Consider the following 26,415-nt stretch of genomic DNA (forward strand, 5'->3'; position numbering starts at 1 on the left):
AACAAGTTTACAATTTGCGTATCCCTTCTACCTACTCGTTAGATATGTTTTTGTTAAAAAGTTTAAATGACTTAACGGGTGGACCAATAAAAACCATCATCGTTACGTGAGATTTCTTTTTAGTAGTCGTTGACCAGAAGTGGAAATGATAAAATACTTAGGGCAAGCGGATAAGGGAAAATTTGTTTAAAAACATAAGTGAGAATCATATAAACGAAGAATACATTAACTACACGAATAAGAAAATAACTAAAACACCATGGTTCTGTAAGGAAGTGAGAGCTGAATGTCAAGAAAAGAAAGAAGTTTACCTGAAATACAGATGGTCAAAAATCCTGAATTCGTACGAAGATTACAATAATTACATTAGTAAGAGAAATCAAGAACAAATATTGGGATCAATTTTACTAAGAGACGCAGAATTATTTTTACGGCCTCCAGAAACAGATATGGCGAATGATAAAGGGACGATGTGCTCTTCGAGATAAACCAAATACAAAAGGAAACATGGGTCAAGTACTTCCAAGAACTGTACGGGAATGAAGACGAAAATAGAACGAAATAACTCCTGACAACTGACAGAGATGCAAGCGGTTATCAAGCAGCTCAAAAATAGAAAAAGTCCAGGTCAAGATGGCTTAATTAACGAACTACTCAAATACGGGGGAGAAAGCCTTGCCATGCAACTAACAACTCTCATTAAAAAGATCGTGTCACATCAAAAAATCCCAGACGATTGGACGATTCTCATGTTCAAAAAAGGAGTTAAAAACATACCAACTAATTATAGAGGCATCAATTTGCTGGGTAGAACTCTGAAACTTGCAACAAAAGTCATCACAAACAAAATAAACAGTCTTATCACGAGCAACAGGGATTTAGATCGGGAAGGTCGTGGGCCTATTCCACAATAATACTTTGCAACTTTGCACTTATCAATTTTAAATTTGCATTTGCTGCAAAGTGAAAAGTCTTTGTCTTCCACACTAACTTTGCACTTTTTTTTGTAAAGACTTTGCGGATAATGACTTACGTCAATTTGACATTAGATTAAATTTTGTTAGTTCCTCTCTGAATTATGCTGAATATTTATAAAAAAGATGTTAGAATTTGAATTGATTTATTCGAGTGAAGATGACGATAACGACAATGCTGTCCGAAGACGCAAAGTGTATAAGTAGCGCTTCAACTTTGAACACTTGGGTGATTTTCATTTCAAAGAAGCTTTTCGATTGACTTCAGAGGGTGTAGATATTGTGTTACAACATATTTAAGACATCCCACAGGAAAGAGTAAAGTGCTTCAGCATGAGCAGCAGTTGCTGATTACCTAGGAAATGGAGGCCAACTTTATGGTATAGCCGCAATGCAGAACTGTGCATCGGGTTGTCAATGCTATTGTACAAAATATGTTCCCAACATTCGAACGTTGGCCCGAAAATCCTGTAAGAATAGCACAACAATTTTTCAACATTGCGGGCTTTCCTTCTGTATGTGAGTGTGTTGATGGTACTTTAGTAAATATCGATGCCCCCACTGAAAATGAAACAGCTTATGTAGACAGACACGTTTACCATTCTCTCAACTGCATGATGGTTTGCGGCCCTAATTTTCAGGTTTACGTTGTCAATGCTAATTGGCCTGGCAGTGTCCACGATGCAAGAGTACTACGTAATTCAGCAACTGCGCGGGATTTTGGTCAAGGATTCCGACCTTTTCCTAACGCAGTGATCTTGGGAGACAGCGCATATGGACTGAAAGAGTGGCTTATGGTTCCCCTGAGAAGAAATCCAAATGATATAGCCGAACATAATTATAATAGGAGGCATAAAAGCGCACGGCGAGTTATTGAGAATGCTTACGGCATTTTGAAGGAGAGATTCCCATGTCTTAATCATCTCAGAGTTTCACCACGAAGAGCCAGAATTGCTGCCAAGGTGTATTTTATGAACTTGACGATGAATGTTTCGATAACCTCGGTGATGGTGACAACGAAGTCTTATTCGAACCGGAAGTAGTTCCCGAAGGTGCCATTAACAGACTAAATCGCCTTTTGCAATTATTTAACGTATAAACTGAAAATTTTTCGGTAGATACTCTTCATTGATGTTTATAGTTTCTTATGATGGTTGATATGTGGCAGCATGCACATGATTGATTAAATGTGTTATTTATGTTTTATTATTAAGTATTATCCACTGGTTTTGTAATACTTTGTAGGCTAATAAGCTGATTAATAAACTGATTACGCAAGAGTTTAAAGGTCCATTTTGTATTGCCGTTTTCCAATGTAATCAAGACTAATAGTTACTTGATAGAGGAGGTTTCTTTCGCGGATATGATTCGGAATCGGATAATATTTGATTGTGTGATGCCGCAGAAAAAAAACACCTATTATAGAAGCTTTCAAAATAGGTCTTGAAACAAACTTGCTTTGCGACGACTTTAGATGCCTCCTTAAGAAATAAACATGAAGCAATGTATTAATTTATTCATGCTATATAACAAAATCTAACCTAAAACACAGAAACTACTCAAGATAACATTACACGAAATGGGTAGATACTAGATGTTTAGACATAAAATTCTTTTGTAAATATACTTGGTTGTAAACCTAAGTCTTTTTCTAGTTTTAATACCTCCAGTTTTTTTCATATATCTCAATCTCTAATAAAAACTCTTTTAGTTTGACTCTCCTATCTTCGTTGTGGTTTTTCTTGTTTTGCACACAATTTTCTGCTGTCTTCCTTCTCTTCCCCTTGTCGTAGTCAATTTCAGCTTTCAAAATTTCAGTTCCAGTTTCGTTGTCCTAGTGCTTCGAAATACTCTACTGCTCTGGCAGAAATATTTTTTAATGATTGAAATGACATAAATTCATTGAAACACATGCAATATTTTCTAAAATCGAAATTTCACCCTAAATATTCCTCCTGAACTTATTAACGCTGGTAAAGGTGAGCGGCAGGAAGAAAAGACATGAAAACGACAGCTGAGAGGGAAAAGCAGTTATCTCGGTATCTCTTTGCCGGATACAGATCTAAAATGTACGACTTCCATCCCTTCTAACACTTGGTTATATGTTTCATAACAGTAGCGCAACTTTCTGGGTAATAAAAAATATGATTTTTTCCCTTCACTATCAGAAACGTTCGAGAACTTCTGGTTAAAGTTCCAATGTTACTACCTGGGTAATTTCATTAACTCGGTCTTCTATTTTGAGAACAAAAACTAGTCGGATGAAGTTAGATTAGGGTTATAAGGGCAGCGTGTCCTGGAGCTGGTCATGACCCACCTCTTATCTAAAGTTGATTTCTTTAAGGTAATCAAAAGGATACCCTTGCAGTCCAAAATTGTTGTAACAATCATTTTTGGTGATTTTCGTGACCTTTTTTTGGCACGGTCTCTTCGGATTATACTTTTTTAGTCCTCGCAGCGATGCTCGAAAAATCGCTGACATTCTACTCGCCGTTGCTTTTGCACTGCGCTAAAAATTCCACGCACCCACCCTGCACTAACTTTTGTCTTAATTAAATCCTCGTGTAGGATCCTTAGGACACTTGCTCTGAAAATGATAGTCTGTGCTACAACTAATTCTATTTTCAGGCGCTGGTCCCTTAGAACAATTTCTTCCACAAATTTAATATTTTCTGGACTATTCAACGTTCCAGGACCTCCCGTACGTGGTTCAACTTCTAATGACTCTCGTTCCCAACGAAACAACTTTTTAATTGTTCACAATGATGGACACAAGTCACCATAAACAGCTTGAGCTGAGAATTGTGAAACAACAACAAATTTGAAGTTATAGGACCAAAAGTCTGAATAATTATTGATTTCACATCAATTGTTTGAGGTCATGAAAAGTTTTCTTCTATTTTTAGTTGTTATTTTGGTATTATCTTGTTTCTTATCACAACGAGATATTTTTCTGTAGAAGCTATAAAAAACTATCGTCATTTACAATCTCTTTCATCAAGAATTTCATGTAAGAATTGAAGAGCAATGACGAGATATTATGTGAGTACGCCAATGTTATTTAGTTCACCACCCCCATGCGTTCACACTCCTCATTTAGTGCTAAATACTTAAATAGTATTTACTAAACAAGATATTTTACTCAACCTTGCCGACGACTATCCGACTCTTAAAAATGTCAAACATAAATCATCAGATGGGTAGTTAAAAGGACCGCCACGAAGTGCATGCTAAAATGATACATTCATTTTATAAGGGGTATTTTTGAGAGAAAGAGAGAGGCTTTATTCTCAATTAAATGTTACAATTTATAGACAAAAGCTTATAAAAACTAAAAATAAAACATAAAAACAACTAAATAAAGATACAAATGAAACAAAATTTCAATATACAGAAGAAAACCACAAGTGGCAAGTGATTGTGCATTTTTTTTTTCATTGTAAAATATTGAGCCCTCAACTAATTCTGAATGTGGAGTAGGTAGGTAGAGGTTGTGCTCCGCATTAGTATACAGTCTCTGAAGATGATATCGAAACGCGCGTCAGACAGTGTAATTGTGAGTGTTGGTGGTAGTGTAAACAGTGTGTTCAGCATGAATATCACCAACGGTTCCAAAAACTTCAAACCTCAAATGTAAAATGGAGAAATGAATTTTTAAAATTTGTGGAAACTGTAATTTGTAAACTTCCATATAACATAATAATGCACAGTTGCAATTGGATAAAATTCTACCACCAGTGGGTGTTTGTGACAGGTTAAAAATGGCACTGTTAGGTTTGGTTAAAACAAAATGTGATATTTTTCATTGTTTGTTCATGTATTTAGAATGTAGAATATTTTTTACTGGAATACTCCGTAAATAAATACTTAATTTTTGTTTTTTATTACATAACTGAAGTACAGAGCTGCATAATTTTCCGTCACGAGTTGTTTAATCTTCATGACAACCACGGTCACAAGTACATTGTAATAGAAGTTGAAACTTTATGGCGGGTATTATTAAAATAAAAATCGCTTTTTAAAGATGGGAATAGCCGCCAGAAAAACAAATTACGATATCTGTCGGAGTGTTGAGACAGGTATTTCGACTGAAAGAAAGTCTGGTTCAGGAAAAAAAGCACAAGAATGCTAAAAAAGAAGTGAGAAGCTTTGGTTGAAGCAGCTCACGGAACACTAGGAATCAATTTCCGAAACTTCAAATTCAAAATCGACGATATCGAAATATTTTGGGAAGCAACAAATTGAACAAAAATCACAATCAGTTTTCGCTCTCTAAAAGTTTGGAAATCATCACCAAGGACGAGTCATGTTTTACTTCTGAAATATTCAATATAAACGAACTAAGATTGTGCTTTGATAAGAAATAAGAAAATGATTAAAAATAATTTATTTGGATTTTTATTGGTAATCTGATACGAGGAATATTTCAAAACGTATATAATTTATTTTCTTTACGTGATGGCATCGGCCCTTCCTTTCGTACACTCACTATAACAAGATTATATTTAAAAAAAGAGAATCTAGTTCTCGTATGGCAACACTGTATCCTCCGCTTCCTAACCTAAATAACAGTTAGACATTTGTGACCACAATAAATTTAATTTTATGGGATTGCTTATTTTGTAATGTACACATAACCAGATTGATATATATTTTGTTTTCAATATAAGATATAATTTTTTATGGGTTTTTTATCATTATGGTCTATTTGAAACCTATAAAGTAACACGAGACAAAATAATAATAATAAACAAGTAAATAATTAATAAGCGTAGTTTATTAACATTATCTAAGCTATTTTTAAATTATATAAATAAAAAGGTGAATAGTATATTAACAATATATTTCGTAGATGTTGGTCCGGTTTGAGGAAACTTATCTTTAATTTAAAGCAGGCTGTAGGGAAATTAAAAGCAAAATAGAGCGGTTGAATTACTTTAAGACATTACTAGAGCCATCTATTTGTTGAGTAGTAAACCTAATCAAATCCGCACACCCCGATGTGGGTCAGTATCGGTGAACGTGCGCAGAACCGATCTGGAACCTCGGAGGATAGAAAAAGCGTTATCATTTTGCCTTCCTTAGTCGAAACAGTTTCCAATTATAGAAACTGACCACATAGAAGTTTTACATAATGGTGGCAAGAGCTTTTTTTCATATTTGGATGTAAAAAAACGTCATTTTTAATCAGCCTGTACTTTTGTTGTATTATATATTGTTAATTAATTGATATAACACAATCACTTGCATCGTTTTGTCCTAATTTCAGTCTCTAAAGAATGAAAACAAGTTAAATACCTAACCTCGAAATTTGACATTGATTCAAAAGCGCCTAAAAGGCGCCCTAATAAAATTCGTTAATTTGTTTTATTGATGACTAGATAGTCATTAGACGAGGAGAATATGAAAAAAGCTATAGAAACAGTGAAAAATTAAGAAATGGAATTCAAAAACACAGTTGCAATCCATAAAGTACTAAAGACTACACCAAAACGAGGATTCAACACATATAAGGAAATAAATGATCTAGAACAAGCGACTGTAAAAAACTAGGACGTTTTGAGCAGATATTTAGCAAGAAAAAGAGCTGGATTTATGTATCAAAAACAATACAAATTCACAACGAAAAAATCTTCAAAGTTAACGAGACTTACATGACTGCGGTACTGAAAAGTTTGCCGCGGATCTTGGTTTGGATACAGAAGGATATATTTACCGCATGATTCAAGAAATTCATTCTGTTCTTAAGAGCATCTCCAGATAATCCTATTTTGACGGACAAAAATTTAGACGTTTTTTATTTGGGACAAGAATATGGAGTATATTTCCTGTCATCTCAGTCGCTTTGCACACACCATCTTAAACCTTTAGATGTGGGATTCATGAAGTCAATCTCTACTTATTATGCAAACAATTGGCTAAAAATTAGTGGAGGAAAAGTTAAATAACTCAATTTCAAAACGCAGGCATCTGGCCAGGAATCGTTTCACAGAGGCAGATTTTTTAGCAGCTTCTACAACTGATATCGCATTGAATGTCAGTGTTACAGACGATGAAAGGCTGATAGTTAACGAACTCTAGCTACCAAATACAAATGGACCATCTCAAGTTACTTGAAACAATTATGCAAGAACTGATTGATAACTAACGCAGTCGTTCCACTTTACGTGCTACTCAGTACTCTGGAACAAACTAGGAATTCATCGTAATCGAGCCTCAGCCGTCTACTTCGGGAAATGTGCCTCGAAAGTCAGTTTTTTGAGGCACAATATCTAGAAATGTATCGCTTTCTACATAATTACAGCAAACTGAGAACACTGTAAAAGATTTTTCATTAGAATAACCATAAATCCCAGCATTAACTTCAGAAACCAATCCATCTGTGATAGAGTGGAATAAAGAAGAAAATAGCGAGTTTCTTGTTAGTTCAAAAATGATGATGCCATTTCCAAAAACATCTGTCCCTAAAAGGAAAACTATAAGATGTGGCAAAACAGCAGTGATAACGTTTTTACCATATCGGAAGAATCTTGATATAACATAAGAAGCAAAGAAAGTGGAAAATAATCTTAATCTGAAACTGAAACTGAAAAGAAGTCCAATAAAGGAACAAAGAAGAAAAAAATACTATAAAAGGAGGAAGAAAGGGACAAGAAGGATTTAATATCTGACGAGGTGTTTCTATTGCTCTCATCTCTTTTCCATATCGAGGATTGGTGCAATGCCCGATTAGTCTCCTTTGAGCACATTGTTGTGCAGATTAGACTGCGAATGTCCGTCATTGGGTCCATTTTGTCCTTTAACGTGGTCCATTTTACCTTCCTGTTTAGGCAAAATGGACCGTTTCGAAGATTTTGGAAATCGTCCAATATCTTCTTATTCTCTGTATTCGAGATTTATAAAAAATATCGATTGATTACTAATAAGTATATTACATACATACCTAACCACCAGTTCTTCCTTAAATATACCATTTTACCTTCAGTTCCCTTACTGAAAGAGATTTTATTTTTCTTACCACACCACCGGTCAAATAAAAACAATAAGATCGATTTTTATCAGTGCCGGATTAAGCTAGGGGCTTGGGGGGGCTATAGCCCCGGGCCCCAGGTCCAAGAGGGCCCCATCATTTGGAAATCATTCTGTATTTTTTGATGTGTTGATACCACAAATCTAACGTATTGATATCATTTTGTGAATTTTTCCGGGTTTCCGAATTTCTTAATTTGGCCCTGATTTTTATATATATATTTCAAAGGACATATAAAGGACAACATAGTAATAATGAAACTACACATTTCAATTTTTAATTCATCGATGTAATTCTCTTTTGCTTATATTATTTCGATGCACAATTTTGGTTTGTCTGTAACAATTTGGTGTCTTCACTGCCCTCACTCTAAAAAGTCCAGCTTCTCTCAATCTCCTTTTCATTGTAGAAGTACTCCAAAGCAGATCACTAGATTCATCGATTTCAACTGCTATCTCTGGACCTGTGAGTTGTAGATCACGTTTACTGATCAATAAAATACGTCTATCTTTACCATTTTTGGTTTCACGATGCCGTCCTGAACGTTTTCTATCGGCTTTTGGTGGATGCATATTTTTTCACGATGTAGTTCACTTTTACCTAGACTATGAAGACTTGTGTTTCGTGCACGAGTTTCCCATTCACAAACCTACAAATCTGAATTTTCCAGATCGAAAACAATTCGTTTAGGTCTTGGTCTGATGGGTTAACTGAAGCACAGTTCCTGGTCTGTTGCTGAGTACATGAAGTGGAAGGCCTGGGCTCGTTATCAATCAGTTCTTGCAAAGTTGTTTCACGTAACTGAGATGGTCCGTTTGTATTAGGTAGATTAGGTAGATCACAGAACGTTCTTGCATCTCTCAGTCCTAACTAGGACTAAACTACAATCATAAACGCCGGGTATTAATTCACAGTCAAAGAATAATAAACAAATCAGCCGCTACTTAGAAATTTTGGACTTATCGCATTCACCTAGAAAATATAAACATGCCATTGTATAAATTAAACAAGTAACGGACACTAGGTATTATTTTTGGTTATAAGACACCGTTTTGAACTTCGCGCTAGACGTACTACGATTGTCAGTTGATAATTTTCACTTTAATGTTAACTGTGTAACCAACAGGGAAATTTTGAACACAGGACAATAAAAATTCAAGGTATGTTTGGATTATATATTTAATTTTCATTTGCTATTACAATAAAAGCGTTTTTAGTAACTTTTAGAATTAATTTTAAGTTTCTAGAATATAGTATTTCCAATTAAGTTACAGAGTGAGGAAACTAGTTTGATTTTCAAGTTCATTTGATTATGAAATTTAAAAAAAAGGATCAATTCAGCCTTTTTTGCAGTCCTATTGCAAATTAGATATTCAAATGCAAGTTTTCCAGCAACCTCATCGCGGGACTTCTTAAAAAGAACCATAAAATTATTTTCTATTGAGAAAAAGTGAGGCTTACATTTTTTGCTCTAAAACCGTTAGAGCTCCTTAAAGCAGCTTGACATGATGCAAGATAACATGCAAGGAATTGCATGCAATATATTGCATAGCTGCACTTCGCTTGCCATTACATCATGGTTGTCACTAGTCATAATTCCATATAAGTAAAAGTAAACAATTTCCTAACCTCACATTTTATTTACTATTTGTGTGCGGTTTAGAAATGGAAACAAAATCAAAGTTAATTAAAGTAAACAAGGAAAAAGAAGTCAGTGCATGACTAGCAATAATTATATCGTCTCTACCTTGCTTCTGCCTGGATAGAGCAAGGAGAAACATTAGCTATAGAAAAAAAGACGAGAAAATATATGGATGAAGAAACAATTAACAAAATTCCCAAGGATAATAAAATGTGAGCTAACTAAGAAATTCTTGGCGAGAGACGTACTATCAGCAGATCAGAAACTCATTTCTCCTTAGTATTTAAACGTGTTCGCGCAATAAAAATGCCATCAAACCAATAATATTATGAGTGCGAGATCTTGCATGAAACTATCAGCTGAATTTCATCTGCGAGTCCTTTTGATCAAGAAATATTGCGTCTTGTATTGCATGGCACGTTGCCTTGCATCATGTCAAACTTCCTTAAGTAAAGTAAACAAGAAAAAAGTGGTCGTTACATAACTGGGAATAATTATATCTGCCTCTGCCTTAGATGAAGACACTCATTTCTTTCTAAAAGTGCAACTTACCCGCAATAAAAATTGCACCAATACGATAAAATTGGAAGTGCAAGATCTTGCATGAAACTATCAGCTGAATATCATCTGCGCGTCCTTTTGATCAAGAAATATTGCGTCTTGCATTGCATTGCATTGCATTGCACGTTGTCTTGCACCTTCTCAAATTTCCTTAAGTAAATTAAATAGGAAAAAATGGTCGTTACATCACTGGGAATAATTATATTTGCCTCTGCCTTAGATGAAGACACTCATTTCTTTCTAAAAGTGCAACTTACCCGCAATAAAAATTGCACCAATACGATAAAATTGGAAGTGCAAGATCTTGCATGAAACTATCAGCTGAATTTCATCTGCGCGTCCTTTTGATCAAGAAATATTGCGTCTTGCATTGAATTGCATTGCATTGCATTGCATGTTGTCTTGCACCTTCTCAAATTTCCTTAAGTAAATTAAATAGGAAAAAAGTGGTCGTTACATCACTGGGAATAATTATATCTGCCTCTGCCTTAGATGAAGACACTCATTTCTTTCTAAAAGTGCAACTTACCCGCAATAAAAATTGCACCAATACGATAAAATTGGAAGTGCAAGATCTTGCATGAAACTATCAGCTGAATTTCATCTGCGCGTCCTTTTGATCAAGAAATATTGCGTCTTGCATTGCATTGCATTGCATTGCACCTTCTCAAATTTCCTTAAGTAAATTAAATAGGAAAAAATGGTCGTAACACAACACTGGGAATAATTATATCTGCCTCCGCCTTGGTTTTTGAGTCTGATGGACAGTTTAGTTAGAGAATTAGACGAGAAAAATTAGTTGAGAATGGAAATGCGAGATCTTGCAGGAAACAATCAACTGAATTTAATTTTCGCATGCTTTTGATCAAAAAATTTTGCGTCTTGCATTCCACGTTGTGTTGCTTCATGTCAAGCGGCCTTTAAGGTTTGAAAGATTTTGTTTTACGGTATCAAGCAAGCCTGTATTTTTGAAAATTTAATTCATCTTACATTTGAGGGATATATAGTCGAAAAATGTTTCAATTGGGTGGAGGGGTATAAATACTACATCAAAAATAATTTGCTGAAACTATTTTAATTTTAATTTGAAAATATGTATATTTAATTTTTTCTTAAAGGAGTTTTTCTAATGTGATTTTTCATATTTTGATCATATCAAAATACAATTTCTATATTAATTTGCTTGAAAGATACGAAAATATAAACAGTGAGGATCATCAAGTCTTCCTCCCTCTGTTATCTCATTTATTATGAAGATTTCATAAAATTATTAGATGTGATCTAAGGGTGTGAAGACAAACTGTTTTAATTGTTTGCAATTTACTCTATTGAACAATGGTTACTACACTATAATTTCACAAATTTTATGCAGAGTTTTCTCAAACTTGTTTTTCTTTTAATTATACATGTGTAGTTTTGTTTACCATATATATTTCTCCAGAAACTTTCAATTGGCATCAGTCGATGCATATTAGGAACATTCTTAGATATATATAGAGGTAGTAATAGATATAATTCAATTACTTATTCTTTCGATTGATTGCTCCTGTCTTTCTCTATTTAAAACATTAATATAAATTCTATCAAATTATCAAAGAAACTTTTAATGATATATGTAAAGTAGAAATGTATATTTTCACAGTTTTCCATCCCTCTAAATATTTGTAATTCTATTCCATATAAATACATAATAGATCAAGCTGGTTAAATCCTCTTGAAAGTAAGTATCAACAGATAGAAAAATGGTATGGATTAGTGTAAGGAAAATAGACGGAAGAAATCGAGTTTAAGATGGAGAAAATTTCCTTTATGATGATTTTTTTATGAACTGCATTAATCTCTTTTTCATATATTTTGGCGGATAAGGAATTTTCAGAAAAACAAATTTATGTTGAAGAATGACCACGAGAAAATATATATACTTTCGAGAACTTTTTGTGTCTTTTTAAATACCTTTCGGGCGAAAACTCGTTTTTAGTTTTGATGTTTGTTCCATTTGTTGTTTCTCAGAATATTTGGGTGAAAATTTTCTCGATTTTTGAACTACATTCTGTTCCTTTAGAATGTTTTTGACTTTTCTGCCCAAATTCTTACCAAGTGATTAACCGTAAACGATTTCTTCAGATCTTGATTTTGTTCAGAAAACTTGGCGATCATTGCACGTCGTTTTTTATCTTCCAGTTTTTCCACACTTGAAATTAAACTTCTAACAGATAGGTACTGTTTATGCTTGGGACATTTGACAACAACAAGAAAGTGTAAACCATAAATTGTAACGAGTGGCGGAATATCCAAAAAAGATTCTATCGAGTGGCATCGAAGAGGAGAGACAGTGCCAAAAAAGGTTACCAAAAACGCGAAAAATATATTACAATATTTTTGAATTGCGAAGGTATACTTTTGATTTTAAGGAATCAAATACAACCATACAATTTTGATTTACTAAGTTGCGACCAAAAATTATTGGAAACAGACGCGGCAAAATCACTGCTTTGCTTTCCATGGTATTGTACATGAATATGGTTTGAAAAATATTGAACTTTACATTATAGCCCTGATCTGGCTCCCTCAATTATTATTTGCTCGCGAAGCTAAAGGGGAAAAAGATTTAACATCGACGATGAAACTTTGATTTACCAAGTTGTACTAAGTATATTGAAATAAAGGAAAAATATATTGGAAAATATTACATGTTTGTGAACCGCGTTACATATTTACATTTCTCATAAACTTTTTTCCACCCCCAAAATAAATTCGAGATGTGTTCAACTATAAATCCTTTTATTTTAATGATCAATTTACTAAATGCTACGACTTGTGGTTTAAATATTAAATTATAATTATAAATATACACCACAAGAGTTATAATTTTTTTTGATAATATCAAATATTCTACATACTCAAATCAGCGTTTCTCAATCTTATTAGGGCGCAATTTTAAATGGTATTTTCACCGGAGACTAGCTACTTTTCTGCAAGCTACATCACTCGCTTTATTTGATTTTTGAAATTATTTTTTTATGGGGAAAACAACCAAGAATCGTAAATCACGCTGCAAAAAGAGGGTAGAGTTGATCGAGAAATTAAATATCCCTAGTGTTCAGTTGTCTTTTGTAGAATGTTTTGTCAATGATAGTTCGGGCTACCAATTTCCATGAACCTGCATCACCTTACATGAAAATTTGAAATTAAGCTTGATTTACCCTTATCTTTAAAATTTACCCTATGCTGATATGTGCTTATTATTCTTAGGCATGGAAACTACCCCTTATTGTAACAAATCATTAAAATTTTAATTACAAGCATTTAATGTGTAAAAAAATACTTTTAAGGTTTGAATCAAAGTTCTTGCTTTGCTTTAATATAGTATTTATAATTTTTTAATCCCGCTTGATATATTTTATCCCTTATAAAGCACCCCCGGTTAATATAAAATTAAAAAATATTATTTAATTACTTTGTTGTACTCATATTAAATTGACTCATTTTGTTTGTGTTGAATTCAAATATTTTGCGTCCTAAATCTTCAACCCTTATAAATATTTCCTTGTCTACAAAAAAATTAGAAAAAAAATATTTATAGACGTATGGACATCTTTTTATCCATTGCGACTTGAATATTTTATATTTAGAATTTTCTATTTCGGACAAAAATGTAAAAAAATATTTACAGACGTACTTATACAATTTTTGGATATATTTATTTCTAATTGACATTTTTTTATATATTTTAACTTGAATATGATGTATTTAAAATGCTCAACCACTATAAATTATCCTTTATGACATGAAAAAATTATTAATAAACTTTGTACGATGTTTAATTACACTGGAAATTTTTTAAATTAAAAAGGAAAATTATATTGTATTTAGTTTTTTGGCCATATCTCCGTTAATTTTCAAGCAAATTAGTCGCTGAAAACGCAGATATATATATAGAAAATTTTATAACCTATAAGTTTATAAACTTCTTCACCTCAGTTATTTCAAAAGTTACAGAAAATTTAAAAAAAGAAAATATTTGTTAAAAAAATACTAACTTTTTGTTCTCAATCGATTTGTATGTACCCATATCGTATAGTTTTTGAGACATTTTGGAAAACAGGAGAAATTTTTAAAAAGGTTTTTGCTAAAAATGTTTCAGTTTAAAAAAAGTTTCCCCCCTTCTTAAAACAATAAAAAACTTTGGTTTTGTTTTGGAAACTATGTTATTTTTAAATTTATATAGTTTTTGTTATCAAGACTGAAGAATATTTTTTTTAAGTAAAAAAAAATAATAAAAATGAAGAATACTTACACATACTTACATAATAACAACATACTATGTGCATTTAACCAATTTATTTACAGTTATAAAAATTTGAAAAAAAGAAAACTGAAAAATAGATGAAGAATCGTTTTTTTGTGTTGTATAAAGGAATCTTATTAATGTGAGCATATTCCCTTTACCTATTTTATAAAATCTTCTTATGAGAAGTTGAATAACGAATGGAAATTTTGTATTTTTAACGGAATTACGGCTATAAAATCGTTGAAAATGTCGTGTTTTGAGTAGTCTACTTCATACTTCACAGTCTACTTGTACAAATACAAATATTTGAGTGACGCAAAGCATTCAGTGAAAGTCGTCAAGTCGTTCAAAGCTTAGCTCATGCTAGTCCACCATTCTCCTGTTTTGAAGACTATAATATAATGGTAATGGTACTTATAAATCGTCAATATGGAATTTCAAAGATAGTCGAAGCTCTCGTCTTGTCTTGTGGACGAACTGAACATATTTTGGTTAATGTTTTGGGTACGAAGTGGGTCATTTATAGACTCGTACCAAAAGGTCCGAAGATAGATTCTGTATAACGTAGTTAAATACCCCAAATTATTGGTAAAGAGACGTTGAAACTGCCTGCCATTGAATGGAACTCAAAACTTGAGCCGAAATCGGCAATTACTGTCGAGAGTTTCACCATAAATTCGTTCCAGAGGATCAAAAGGTCATTGTGGAGTAAATAAGATTGACATTAAGATTCGTTAATATTATTTTTTTTTCTCTCAGTTAAAGTATAATTTAATCACATTTAGAATAATTAATTATATTAGTTCAAACATTACTCTATTAATTTAATTGGTTGTTACATCGGAACGAATATCATTTTGCTTTTCTTTTTGCGAATCATATATTTTTCAATATTATCAATCGTTTTTTTTTTCATTTTTAAGTACTGGCAACCACTACGAGAAGTTATGGTGGCCGCTTATGAAGGAGCGTCCCATAAGTTGTGAAACACTGATATAAATGCATTTTATATGACTATAAGTCTTATTTTTTGTACAATGAACACAAAATATCAGTAACAAGAGTTAACAAAATATAATAGGAAATAAAAATAAAATTGTAATTCTGTCTAATAGATTCATATCGTTTATTTAATAAAAAGATCCCTTAATAGTACTGTAGACAAATTTGATATTTATGAAGTTAAACTTTGAACACTTTTTATAGACACCCTGTATAAAATAAAAAATTTTTCAACATAGATTCAAATACGTCTAATATTGCTAAAAACAACCGAATAGAAACTATTTTCATATCTTTAAGGGTATCTTCGTAAAAAAATTATTTATAAGGGTCTGCAACGGTCAGATTTCTTATAAAACAATTAATAACTCAAAAATTATGCATTTTTCGAAAAAAGTTTTTAAACAATTTAAACTAAAATTTTTCGTAGATTTCAAAAATGTATTAATATACAGGGTGTTCTATTGGAAATAACAATGTTACAGTCGACTTCCGGTAGATCCGGAAGTCGGTCATCTTTTAAAATATTTTAGTTACAAAGATCATATCCAAAAACTCAAACGTAAAAATGTTCATGCTTTTACTATTAGTATTTTGCCATATACGAATAGTTTTAAATCGTCATGGGACACCCTGTATATGTGTCAACCTATCATCTTTAATCCTAAAATACTCTATCACGTCATATTTTTTTTTCTCCAAACCAATCGTTTTTTGACATATAGACAAATGGGCCAAGCGCCAGAGCCAAAAAAGTAGGTTCATAATGCAAAGTTCTAGAAGGATTTTTTTGGTTTATGTGCATATATTCAGAGGACTCCCCCCCTGAATATAAATCCAAGTTGGGCGTTATGGGGGCCCCGCGTCGTCCGCCATCTTGAAAAAAACGTTTTATTGAATATCTCGTAAACCGTCCATCCTACGACAATATTGTTTTTGCTAAATATATAGTTAACAGTTAACATGATAAAGTTTGAAGCGCTATAATTAAAAACCTATGCGTTTTATAAAAAAAATTTTCAAATAAAAAAGATGGCAAAAATCATAATCTATAAAAATGATCTGTATTATTTTTGTGGTACAATGCTCGGTTCGCGTGATATTCGATAAAACGTGTTTTTCAAGATGACGTCTGACGCAGGTGGTGCCCCCATGACAACACTTGGATTCACATGCAGGGAACTCACCTGAATATATTTAAAAAAAATCTATTGTCCAAAACTTTGCAAAAAAAGTACCTGGTGCTCGGCCTATAAACACCAGGCTGATTTAGGGTTCTGTCGGAGCTGCATCTGCTATGAGCCAGGTCAAGTCTTTCGATAATTTACCCCTACAGTTTTATTCTGAAAATGAATTCCTCATTCTGAAATTATTAGTGATTGATGATTGACCTTGGACAATTTGATGGGTCCTCTAAACTTCTATGGGGGTTTGAAAAATGATTTATTCTTGAGAGATAATGAGAATAGAGCCCCGAAAAAGAGAGAAGTCATTTTTCGATCGCCAAACTTTGGGTAACTTTAACGATAAAACAGCGAGTTTTTCTTCAGAGACCTCTTCAACAGTTTTCTTCGTAATAAATAAGGAGGCCCAATTCAAGGAATTATTATCTTTGCAAATACTCAGAGTCAACATTATCAGAGTTAGATGACTTCAAAATGAAAAGTGCCAAAAAGGGTGTTTTTTGAGGTAATTTCAGAATATCTCAAAAAATCATTGTCTTATCAAAAAAAAACTATAGATTCAGAAAGGGCACAAAATTTTACAAAAAAAAAGGTTCCTTCAACAATTTCGCCAAATTGCACCGTATTCCAGAAAAAAATTGTTGAAGGTAAGCGTTTTCGCGATCTGCATTTTTTCAACCAGCGCGGGGATTAAAAATCGATAACTCTCGATAGAAATGTCCGATTTTGAGAAATCTTACGTTATTTTGAAGATAAATATTTGAGCTTTCTATTGACATATTGTCAATAACTGCGTGAAATAATGCTCGAGATCACTGAAATCTTATCTCTATCTTTGTAGCGAGTAAAATTAAGAGTTGAGGAGTACTTAATTTTTAAATTCCATAACATTTATTCGGTACCAGTAATGCTGGTTTCAAATACGATTATTTTCGAAAATTCGCTTTTTTTGGGTTATTAAATCTTGACAGAGTTGATAACTTCGAATGTTATTATCTCAGGAATAAGCGCACGCATTAACATGAATCAAAGTGGAATCTGGAGGGGAATATCTAATCTCTTTGAGAAGCTTTATAAAAATGCGCTTACTTTCAGGGATTTTAGATAAAACTCAGTCAATCTTGTAGTAGCTGAAAACATAGCTATGTCGACGTTTACAATACATTGTCGGTCAGGGACCTAGTCCGAGCGGTGATAGTCCCAGACTGTGAGAACGCAGATAGTTACGATGAGAGGGATGATGAGTTCGATGATTAAATAAATACTCGTATATTGTTCTACCCATTTCTTGATGGTGATTTCTCGTGATTTAATTTCTTTGTACCCTTCCTCAATATAAATGAAAAAAAAAATACTTATCCGTTAGGCCCGGTTTCTACGTTTGATTTATACAAGTTTATATGAATTTATTAATGAAAACGATTCACGTAACTGAACTTTCAAAACTCAATAACGACATTTCTCGAGTTTTCATTCGTATTTATATCTGAAAGCAGTGATTCCACATATTTGGGGAGGGAGGATTTATATCCCAAAACTGATAAATTGCACGTTTTTTAGAGAATACCTCCCAAAAATACGTTTTTTCCATTTTAAGGGGGTAGCACCCCTCTAAGAGGGTGATAAGATTGTTGGTAATGATTTAGCACACTGCGACGACCACAAAGCAAAAAAAAATCGTAGGAGCAATTTAAGTTGAACTTTTGGGAGAAAAATTGCTCTATTTACTGGCCTTTAATAATTCATAAGACAGACGCAATCTCTACTGATATCTAAATTCTACTTGACTCTTAGTACCTTCTCCAGAAATAGAAGTCATGACATATACAAAACGGCTAAATTTCGGGCAATGTGAACATCAAATATAAGTCTAACTTTGTGAAGGCGCTTAACAAGAATAGTGACGCATTCCGGTATGCGATTGTCGGAACTGAATGCAGCGAGCTTTTGGAGTAGAACATGCTACTCTATCAAACCGCTTGGAATATAACACGTGACTGTAAATTATGGAAAGAGTAGGCAGAGCAAAATCTTGTATCCCAGATGGATAATGAAACTGAAACGGCGTGAATATGAAGGTGTGTTGGTTAATTCACTTGTCGACTCTATTAATATATAATTTTTGTCTCATTAATAGAAAATGTTGTATTAATTTAGAGTATTAATATTCAAATTATGTAATTATTATTTTTATGCATCTAAATGTTCTTGATTTTAGGTCTCTTCTGTTTCAAAATTAGTTTTTTTGATAGTTTTTAAAAGAAAGACAAATTTTGACGTTTCGACTTTTCTTTAAGTCTTTACTAGCTTTTACCTGCGGCTTCGCTCGCATCGAATCCATTAAATAAGTATCAGAAATCATTATAATAGAAAAGAACGAACTCTGTAGCTATATTAGAACCTGAGATATAGATCTTTGAATGTAGAAAAATTGCCAAAAACCTACAAAAATCCATAACTCCACATTGAATGTCCGCGCCTAGCTCCTCTCCAACTCAACCGATTTAAGTGTTCAAAAACTCAGAAGAAAGAAGGTGTTTCAGCGAGTGTTCTTAAATCAAAACGAACTCTGTGGCTATATTAGAACCTGAGATATAGATCTTTGAATGTAGAAAAATTGCCAAAAACCTACAAAAATCCATAACTCCACATTGAATGTCCGCGCCTAGCTCCTCTCCAACTCAACCGATTTAAGTGTTCAAAAACTCAGAAGAAAGAAGGTGTTTCAGCGAGTGTTCTTAAATCAAAACGAACTCTGTAGCTATATTACAACCTGAGATATAGATCTTTGAATATAGAAAAATTGCCAAAAACCTACAAAAATCCATAACTCCACATTGAATGTCCGCGCCTAGCTCCTCTCCAACTCAACCGTTTCAAGTGTTCAAAAACTCAGAAGAAAGAAGGTATTTCAGCGAGTGTTCTTAAACCAAAACGAACTCTGTAGCTATATTAGAACCTGAGATACAGATTTTTGAATGTAGAAAAATTGCCAAAAACCTACAAAAATCCATAACTCCACATTGAATGTCCGCGCTTAGCTCCTCTCCAACTCAACCGATTCAAGTGTTCAAAAACTCAGAAGAAAGAAGGTATTTCAGCGAGTGTTCTTAAATCAAAACGAACTCTGTGGCTATATTAGAACCTGAGATATAGATCTTTGAATGTAGAAAAATTGCCAAAAACCTACAAAAATCCATAACTCCACATTGAATGTCCGCGCCTAGCTCCTCTCCAACTCAACCGATTTAAGTGTTCAAAAACTCAGAAGAAAGAAGGTGTTTCAGCGAGTGTTCTTAAACCAAAACGAACTCTGTAGCTATATTAGAACCTGAGATACAGATTTTTGAATGTAGAAAAATTGCCAAAAACCTACAAAAATCCATAACTCCACATTGAATGTCCGCGCTTAGCTCCTCTCCAACTCAACCGATTCAAGTGTTCAAAAACTCAGAAGAAAGAAGGTATTTCAGCGAGTGTTCTTAAATCAAAACGAACTCTGTGGCTATATTAGAACCTGAGATATAGATCTTTGAATGTAGAAAAATTGCCAAAAACCTACAAAAATCCATAACTCCACATTGAATGTCCGCGCCTAGCTCCTCTCCAACTCAACCGATTTAAGTGTTCAAAAACTCAGAAGAAAGAAGGTATTTCAGCGAGTGTTCTTAAACCAAAACGAACTCTGTAGCTATATTAGAACCTGAGATACAGATCTTTAAATGTAGAAAAATTGCCAAAAACCTACAAAAATCCATAACTCCACATTGAATGTCCGCGCCTAGCTCCTCTCCAACTCAACCGATTTAAGTGTTCAAAAACTCAGAAGAAAGAAGGTGTTTCAGCGAGTGTTCTTAAACCAAAACGAAATCTCTATCTTGAATAGAGCCTGAGATATCGAGGATAGAACGTGTGTATGTGAAAAACTCACATAAGTAATGTACAGGGGGAAATCGCATTTGAGTATAACTTGAGAATGGTGAAAATTAGATGAAATCCGATGGTTGATGACTGATCTGTGCATCAATACTTTTCGTTGAAAAAAAAAAATTAAGCAAATCCGTTGGGTAGAACGCCTGAACGGACTCGGAATGGAAATCATCAATTTTTTTTTATATAAGAATAAGATCAAGTCGAAACGTCAAAATTTGTCTTTCTTTTAAAAATTGCTAGGTCTAATTATTTTTTAGAACTGTCCAGCACTTTATACTGTAGCGACCCCTGTAAAAACCACAAAATGACGTTTTGTAAGTAAGGTTATGAGTCTCACTATCACAAACCTTTCAGCAAAAAATAGAAAATTAAAACTTTTACATTATTTTAAATTTTATGTTTAATTTGTATCAAATTCTCTGACGTATAAACCCAAATTAATGATGATATTAATGTACAATTACTGGATCTTCTTATCAATATTGCGTATAATAATTTTAAAACGATACGGGGGTATTTAGATAATTTTTAACAAAGTATTACTACGATAAAACATATATACAATTCCCACATTTGTACATTATATAAACTAAGATTAGAAAATCCAAAATGTAAGATTACAAGAAAGGTTTATTTCAAATAAAACATTTTTATTTGAAATATTTTTATATAGGGTTAACTATGAGGAACTGTACATCCTTCTATCATATGTAGTACACTTCCTAGGGGAGAAGTATGTAAAGTTCTTCATGACTCATCCCGTAATATACTAGATGGAAAAGTTACAAATATTTTGTAATTACTTTTGCGAAACATAATTAAATGTATATATAGATACTATTGGATCATAAAATGGTACACTGAGCACTATAAACAATAATTAACTAACTGTAAACGGTTATGCCCAATACACATGTATCAATTTAAAAGGAACTAAGCTCAAAAGTGACGGAAATCACCAAATGGTTGCCAACTTACAAGTGATATGTCTCTGCAAACACAGCAGACTCAATTGTGACCTGATTGACGCAAAAGTAAACAATAGTTCATATCCTTCTCAAGTTTAACTTTAAAAACCAAAGAATCCAGTCAAATTTTTTCTCTTAATAATGCACAAAATATCCTATTCGTCCATCGTTAGAATATTGCTCGCACAGTTAGAGCTCGTACCTCCAGAGGATGTTCGACTCAATATAGAAGAGAGTAATTCGAATTACAGGCGTTGACCAGAAACTTGGAGGATAGAAGAAACGTCGCTGAGCTGATTCTGTTTTACCGATACTACCAAAACGCATGCTCTTCCGAATTATCCAACATAATCCCACCTATAGCAGTTTGAACGGCAGACAGACACAGCGCATGATCACAGAGTTTGCCTGCAGACATTCAGATCGTCAATTAATCAAATCAAGAATTATTCCTTTGGAGAAGTGCAAGTCTTTGGAATCAGCTACAAAGGCACGTCTTTCCTGAACACTATAACCAACTGAAGTTCAAGATCAATATCTACAGGCATCTCCAAACGGCAGGTACTACTCCAATTACGAGAGGGTTCAATATCTTGTCCTTGCTTTTCTCATAAAAAAATAATAAATATATGAAGAAAGTAATTCTACTATAAAACAAAATTACTAACTTGTTGAAGTGAAAAAGTCGTATCGTGATTAGATTGAAACTAAAATAACCATCGTCCATTAAGAAGACCTTTGAGTTGATTCAAGATGTTATTTAATCCACTAGTCGAGTTTCTTTAAACAGGTTAGCAACCAGTTGCCCGTTGCCCCGTCTGTAGTTTCCCATTCAAATACAAAGGTTGCAAACTGAGGTTTTTTTTTGAGTTGATTCGTGTGCATTCGGCCTTGTATAGTGTAGTATTCTTTCACTTGGGCACTGATTTTAGTAGTGTACTCTTCAAATCCACTATCGATAGCGGTAAAGGCGAATTGTTTCAATTCGTTTTAAACTTAACACGTGTGGTGTGCTTTTTCAAAACTTTTCTCATGAAAGAAAAAAAATGTAGGTTGAGACGAGTTAAAACTGTCTGTATATGGCAAAATACTTATAGTAAAATCATGAAAATTTCTACGTTCGGGTTTTCAAATGCAATCTTTTTAACTAAACTAACAAAGATGGCCGACTTCCGGTTCTATCCTATATATTAATACATTAAATTTTTTGTAAAAAATTTGACCGTTGCAGACCTTTATAAATTATTTTTTTACGAGGAAACCCTTAAAGATATGAAAATGGTTTCTATTCGGTTGCTTTTATCAAAGTCAGACGTATTTGAATCTATGTTGAAAATTTTTTCATTTTATACAGGGTGTGTATAAAAAGCGTTCAAAGTTTAACTTCATACATATCAAATTTCTTTATTTTTTCAAATAGAACCACCCGGTTTTTTCTATTTTAATGAATTCAGGGGTAAAAGATAAGACAAATTCATGTATACTTTTCTATACATAAACCTTACCGTTATCCAGATGTTAAGTATTTTTCTTTATCTTGTCAAGGTCTATAAAAAAAACCAATCCAATTGTATTTACTAATCTTCTATTAAAATAGAAAAAACTAAGTGGTTCTATTAAAAAAAAAAATAAAGAAATTTGATATTTATGAAGTTAAACTTTGAACATTCTCGTAAAAAATAATTTATAAGGGTCTGCAACAGTCAAATTTTTTACAAAAAAATTAATAACTCGAAAAGTATGCATTTTTCGAGAAAAGTTTTTAGACAGAACTATACTAAAATTTCACGTAGATATCAAAAATGTATTGATATATAGGGTATTCTACTTAAACCCAAACGTAGAAATTTTCATGATTTTACTATAAGTGTTTTGCCATATACAGATAGTTTCAGCTCGTCGTGGAACACCCTGTATAATATCATATGATAAGAAATAATAAAATCTAGGTACAAAACCTATAGGTACTAAAATAGAGGAAGCGCAGCTGAAATAGTTTGAACTTGTAATAAGAAACGGAGACAACAAAATGCTTAGGAAAGTATAGGACAAGAACAGCAAAAAAGAAAGAACAAGAAAACATGGAATGAGGAAGTTAAGATGAAATGGAATAAAACGAAAAGAATTGATGAGACTTTAGAGAAATGAGACTACATCGTAGCTGATTCCACACACGTATAACACCCGCAAAGCTAGAAAAGCTTAGGAAGTAATTAGATGTTTTGATCAACCCATTTTTTTTTGTTTTATCATATACATTTTCGATTTTTCGTTTGTGTGCGACGTTCGGATGACCTGCTTAAGTAAATCTGCACAGGTAACTATTCCAGTAGGCCGTAGCTTTTATGATTTACTTTGAGCGGTACGAGGTTTGAAGGATCAGCTAGTTTGGTATAGAAAATAGCTAATTCTTTTGTTATTTTTCTCTGACTATTATAATTCTTTGGTAGATAAAAATTTGTTTTATTTGATTGCTTAACAAGATCAAGTGAATTTCTAAAAAATCTAGATAATACTAATAAAAATTAGAAATAATTTTACCTTTCATTGCATCCTTACATTAAGATAAACTCATCATAAAAATCACAAGAAAACCAATTATTTTACAAAATCCTATAAACACTTCACTATCGACAATCAACCAACCTCTCTTTATTTAAATCACATTCCTTTGTTCAACAAGAGTCACCATTGAAGTAGTAATTGTGTATCAGTTGGTGGTGAACCGTGTGATCCAGGCGAATAGTCTCCTTCGGGGGGCCAATAAGGTGGAGGGTATCTGGTCGCTGCTTCTTGTCGTACGTTACACGCACCGAAAGCTGCCGCGGAAGGGTAACCTTGTTGGGGGTACGCTGCCGTATTGCAAGTTGTATAACAAGGAAGCTGGGACTGTCCAATCCAATCACCGTACCTGAAAAAGAATATAAACACTAATAAAAACATTACAAAATGTTTATAGACTCCTTAACTTTAAGAAGAATCTTTATCAAACTAAATTCTTTAAACGGATCAGTATTCTGTCCGATAGCCTGGCAGCCATTAAAGCTCTAGTCTCCAATATCATAAAATCCAAACTCGTTTGGGATTGCCTAGGAAAATAAAGTTAATCTACAATAGATTCCGGGACACATCGCAGTGAAGGGAAATTAATCAGCTCGTTAAAATTGGGGCAGTTGGATCAGCTACAGAACAAAAGAAAAAACGTTGAAAAAGAAGTTAGATAGAAGCAAAACCAATTATTGGGACAACCTACAGGAGTTATGACAGGCAAAGACTCTTCTGGGAAACTATAACCAGAGTAGATCCGATGAATGTATCAATCTGAGTTAGAAGAGTAGAATACTTGAAGACGCTGGACCTAGCAGATAATGCGCCGTGCAGGTTTTGTTGCACAGAGGATGAAACCTCTATCCACATTCTCTCGAAGTGTGAAGCTCTACGAAGCTCTAGATTACTACACCTGGGAGCGTATGGAATAGAAGACGAATATTCCTGGCAGCTACAACCATCCTACTTGATGGACTTTCTAAAAGGAGTGGGATTGATGGATCAGTTGTAAGCACTGGGTTACCCAGTATCGCGGCAGAAAAGAGGGGTACAACAGATAGTTTGGGTCGCAGTGTGTATAATACCCCAATATCTACATACATACGTAGATATATCTCAGTTCTATGATCATTTCCAGGAAGAAACGTACAAGTATAAGATGAAGATGTTATTTCACTGTATTTAATTTCAAAAATTTCGATATGAATGCATTTATGGACGTCATCTATATAACCACTTAGAATAATATATAAAACTAACCTTGAAAATTCTGGAGGATATGTAGGTGGCGTAAATATATTTCTAGCTAAAGGTAAAGCGTGTTGACCTAGGGCGTCGCCGAAGAAGGCTTTCGGATACGGTTGGGCGGAGCGATAAGGTCGCTTCATTCTTCTTCGTCTTCTGTAATTGCCGTTTTCGAACATGTCTTCGTATTGAGGATCCAGCGTCCAATAGTTACCTTTGCGTTCACCGCCCCCTTCCCGAGGTATCTGAAATTAAAAAAGATCAGGTGTAATATGGCCGTCAAGAGAGTAAATTGTGATTTTTATTGTTTCGTAAAAATTGATTGATGTTTTCATGAAAATTTGGAGCATGGAATTGGAGTAGATTGTCTTTGAAACAAGAAATTGAAAACCAACGGAAAACAAGAAGAAGAAAACATGAAAGAATCATGACAAAAACTTTAAAAATATCATAATAACCACGGCGGAAAATATATTTTTGGTATAACAATAATCAATATTAACAGAAAACTGACAAAATAGAAGAATAATAAAAAAACTAAAAATAAAGAAGAACTTATGAGAAAGATATTTGGGAATGGAAAATCTCGAAAAAAATATAAAGAACATAAGTGAAACAATTTAATATTATTTCAAAAATTTGGACGGAACACGGAGAAAGATGCAAAAGCAAATTAAAAGCTATATGTTAAGAACTTGAGGAAAAACAAGTAAAAGAGGAAAACCACGAAACAATGACAGATAACCAGGAAATAACGCAACGATGGAATGAGTACTACTAGAAAATGCTGATCACAGATCAATACATAGAGGAAGATAGGGAAGAAAAAGAATACACGGAGCATAATGGAGGTGATCAAAGGAAACATGGAAGAGATCGAAGAAAGTATTAAAAAGTTAAAGGTGGATTTGGTTTTGATAACGATACATATAAAAAGGAGAAACCTGGGATTGCCTTTATGAATCTACGAAAAGCTTTTAACTGTGTTAAACAATCAACAGTTTGGGAAATTCTGAAACAGAGAAATGCACCTAAAAT

The 26,415-nt window shown here is 33.3% G+C and overlaps 3 protein-coding genes across 3 annotated transcripts in view; 2 read left to right on the forward strand and 1 right to left on the reverse strand.

The window, feature by feature from the left end:
- Positions 1-584: 584 nt before the first annotated feature.
- LOC130900571 (uncharacterized) lies at positions 585-914 on the forward strand. The gene has a single exon (XM_057811270.1). The coding sequence runs from the start codon at positions 585-587 to the stop codon at positions 912-914; it is 330 nt and encodes a 109-aa protein (XP_057667253.1).
- A 494-nt stretch (positions 915-1,408) lies between these two features.
- On the forward strand, positions 1,409-2,017 carry LOC130900572 (putative nuclease HARBI1). Its single transcript, XM_057811271.1, has one exon. It carries the CDS (start codon positions 1,409-1,411, stop codon positions 2,015-2,017), a length of 609 nt encoding a protein of 202 aa, XP_057667254.1.
- An 8,757-nt stretch (positions 2,018-10,774) lies between these two features.
- LOC130901416 (forkhead box protein L2-like) overlaps positions 10,775-26,415 on the reverse strand; it is an 83,238-nt gene continuing 67,597 nt past the window's right edge. The window contains exons 4-5 of the mRNA XM_057812810.1: positions 25,393-25,622; positions 10,775-24,496 (exon numbers count right to left, since the gene is read on the reverse strand). Of these exons, the coding sequence (XP_057668793.1) occupies positions 24,271-24,496; positions 25,393-25,622 (456 nt within the window). The 3' untranslated portion in view covers positions 10,775-24,270. The remainder of the gene's footprint in view (positions 24,497-25,392; positions 25,623-26,415) is intronic.

This window comes from Diorhabda carinulata, chromosome X, assembly GCF_026250575.1.
Source record: "Diorhabda carinulata isolate Delta chromosome X, icDioCari1.1, whole genome shotgun sequence".
Lineage (NCBI taxonomy): Eukaryota > Metazoa > Arthropoda > Insecta > Coleoptera > Chrysomelidae > Diorhabda > Diorhabda carinulata.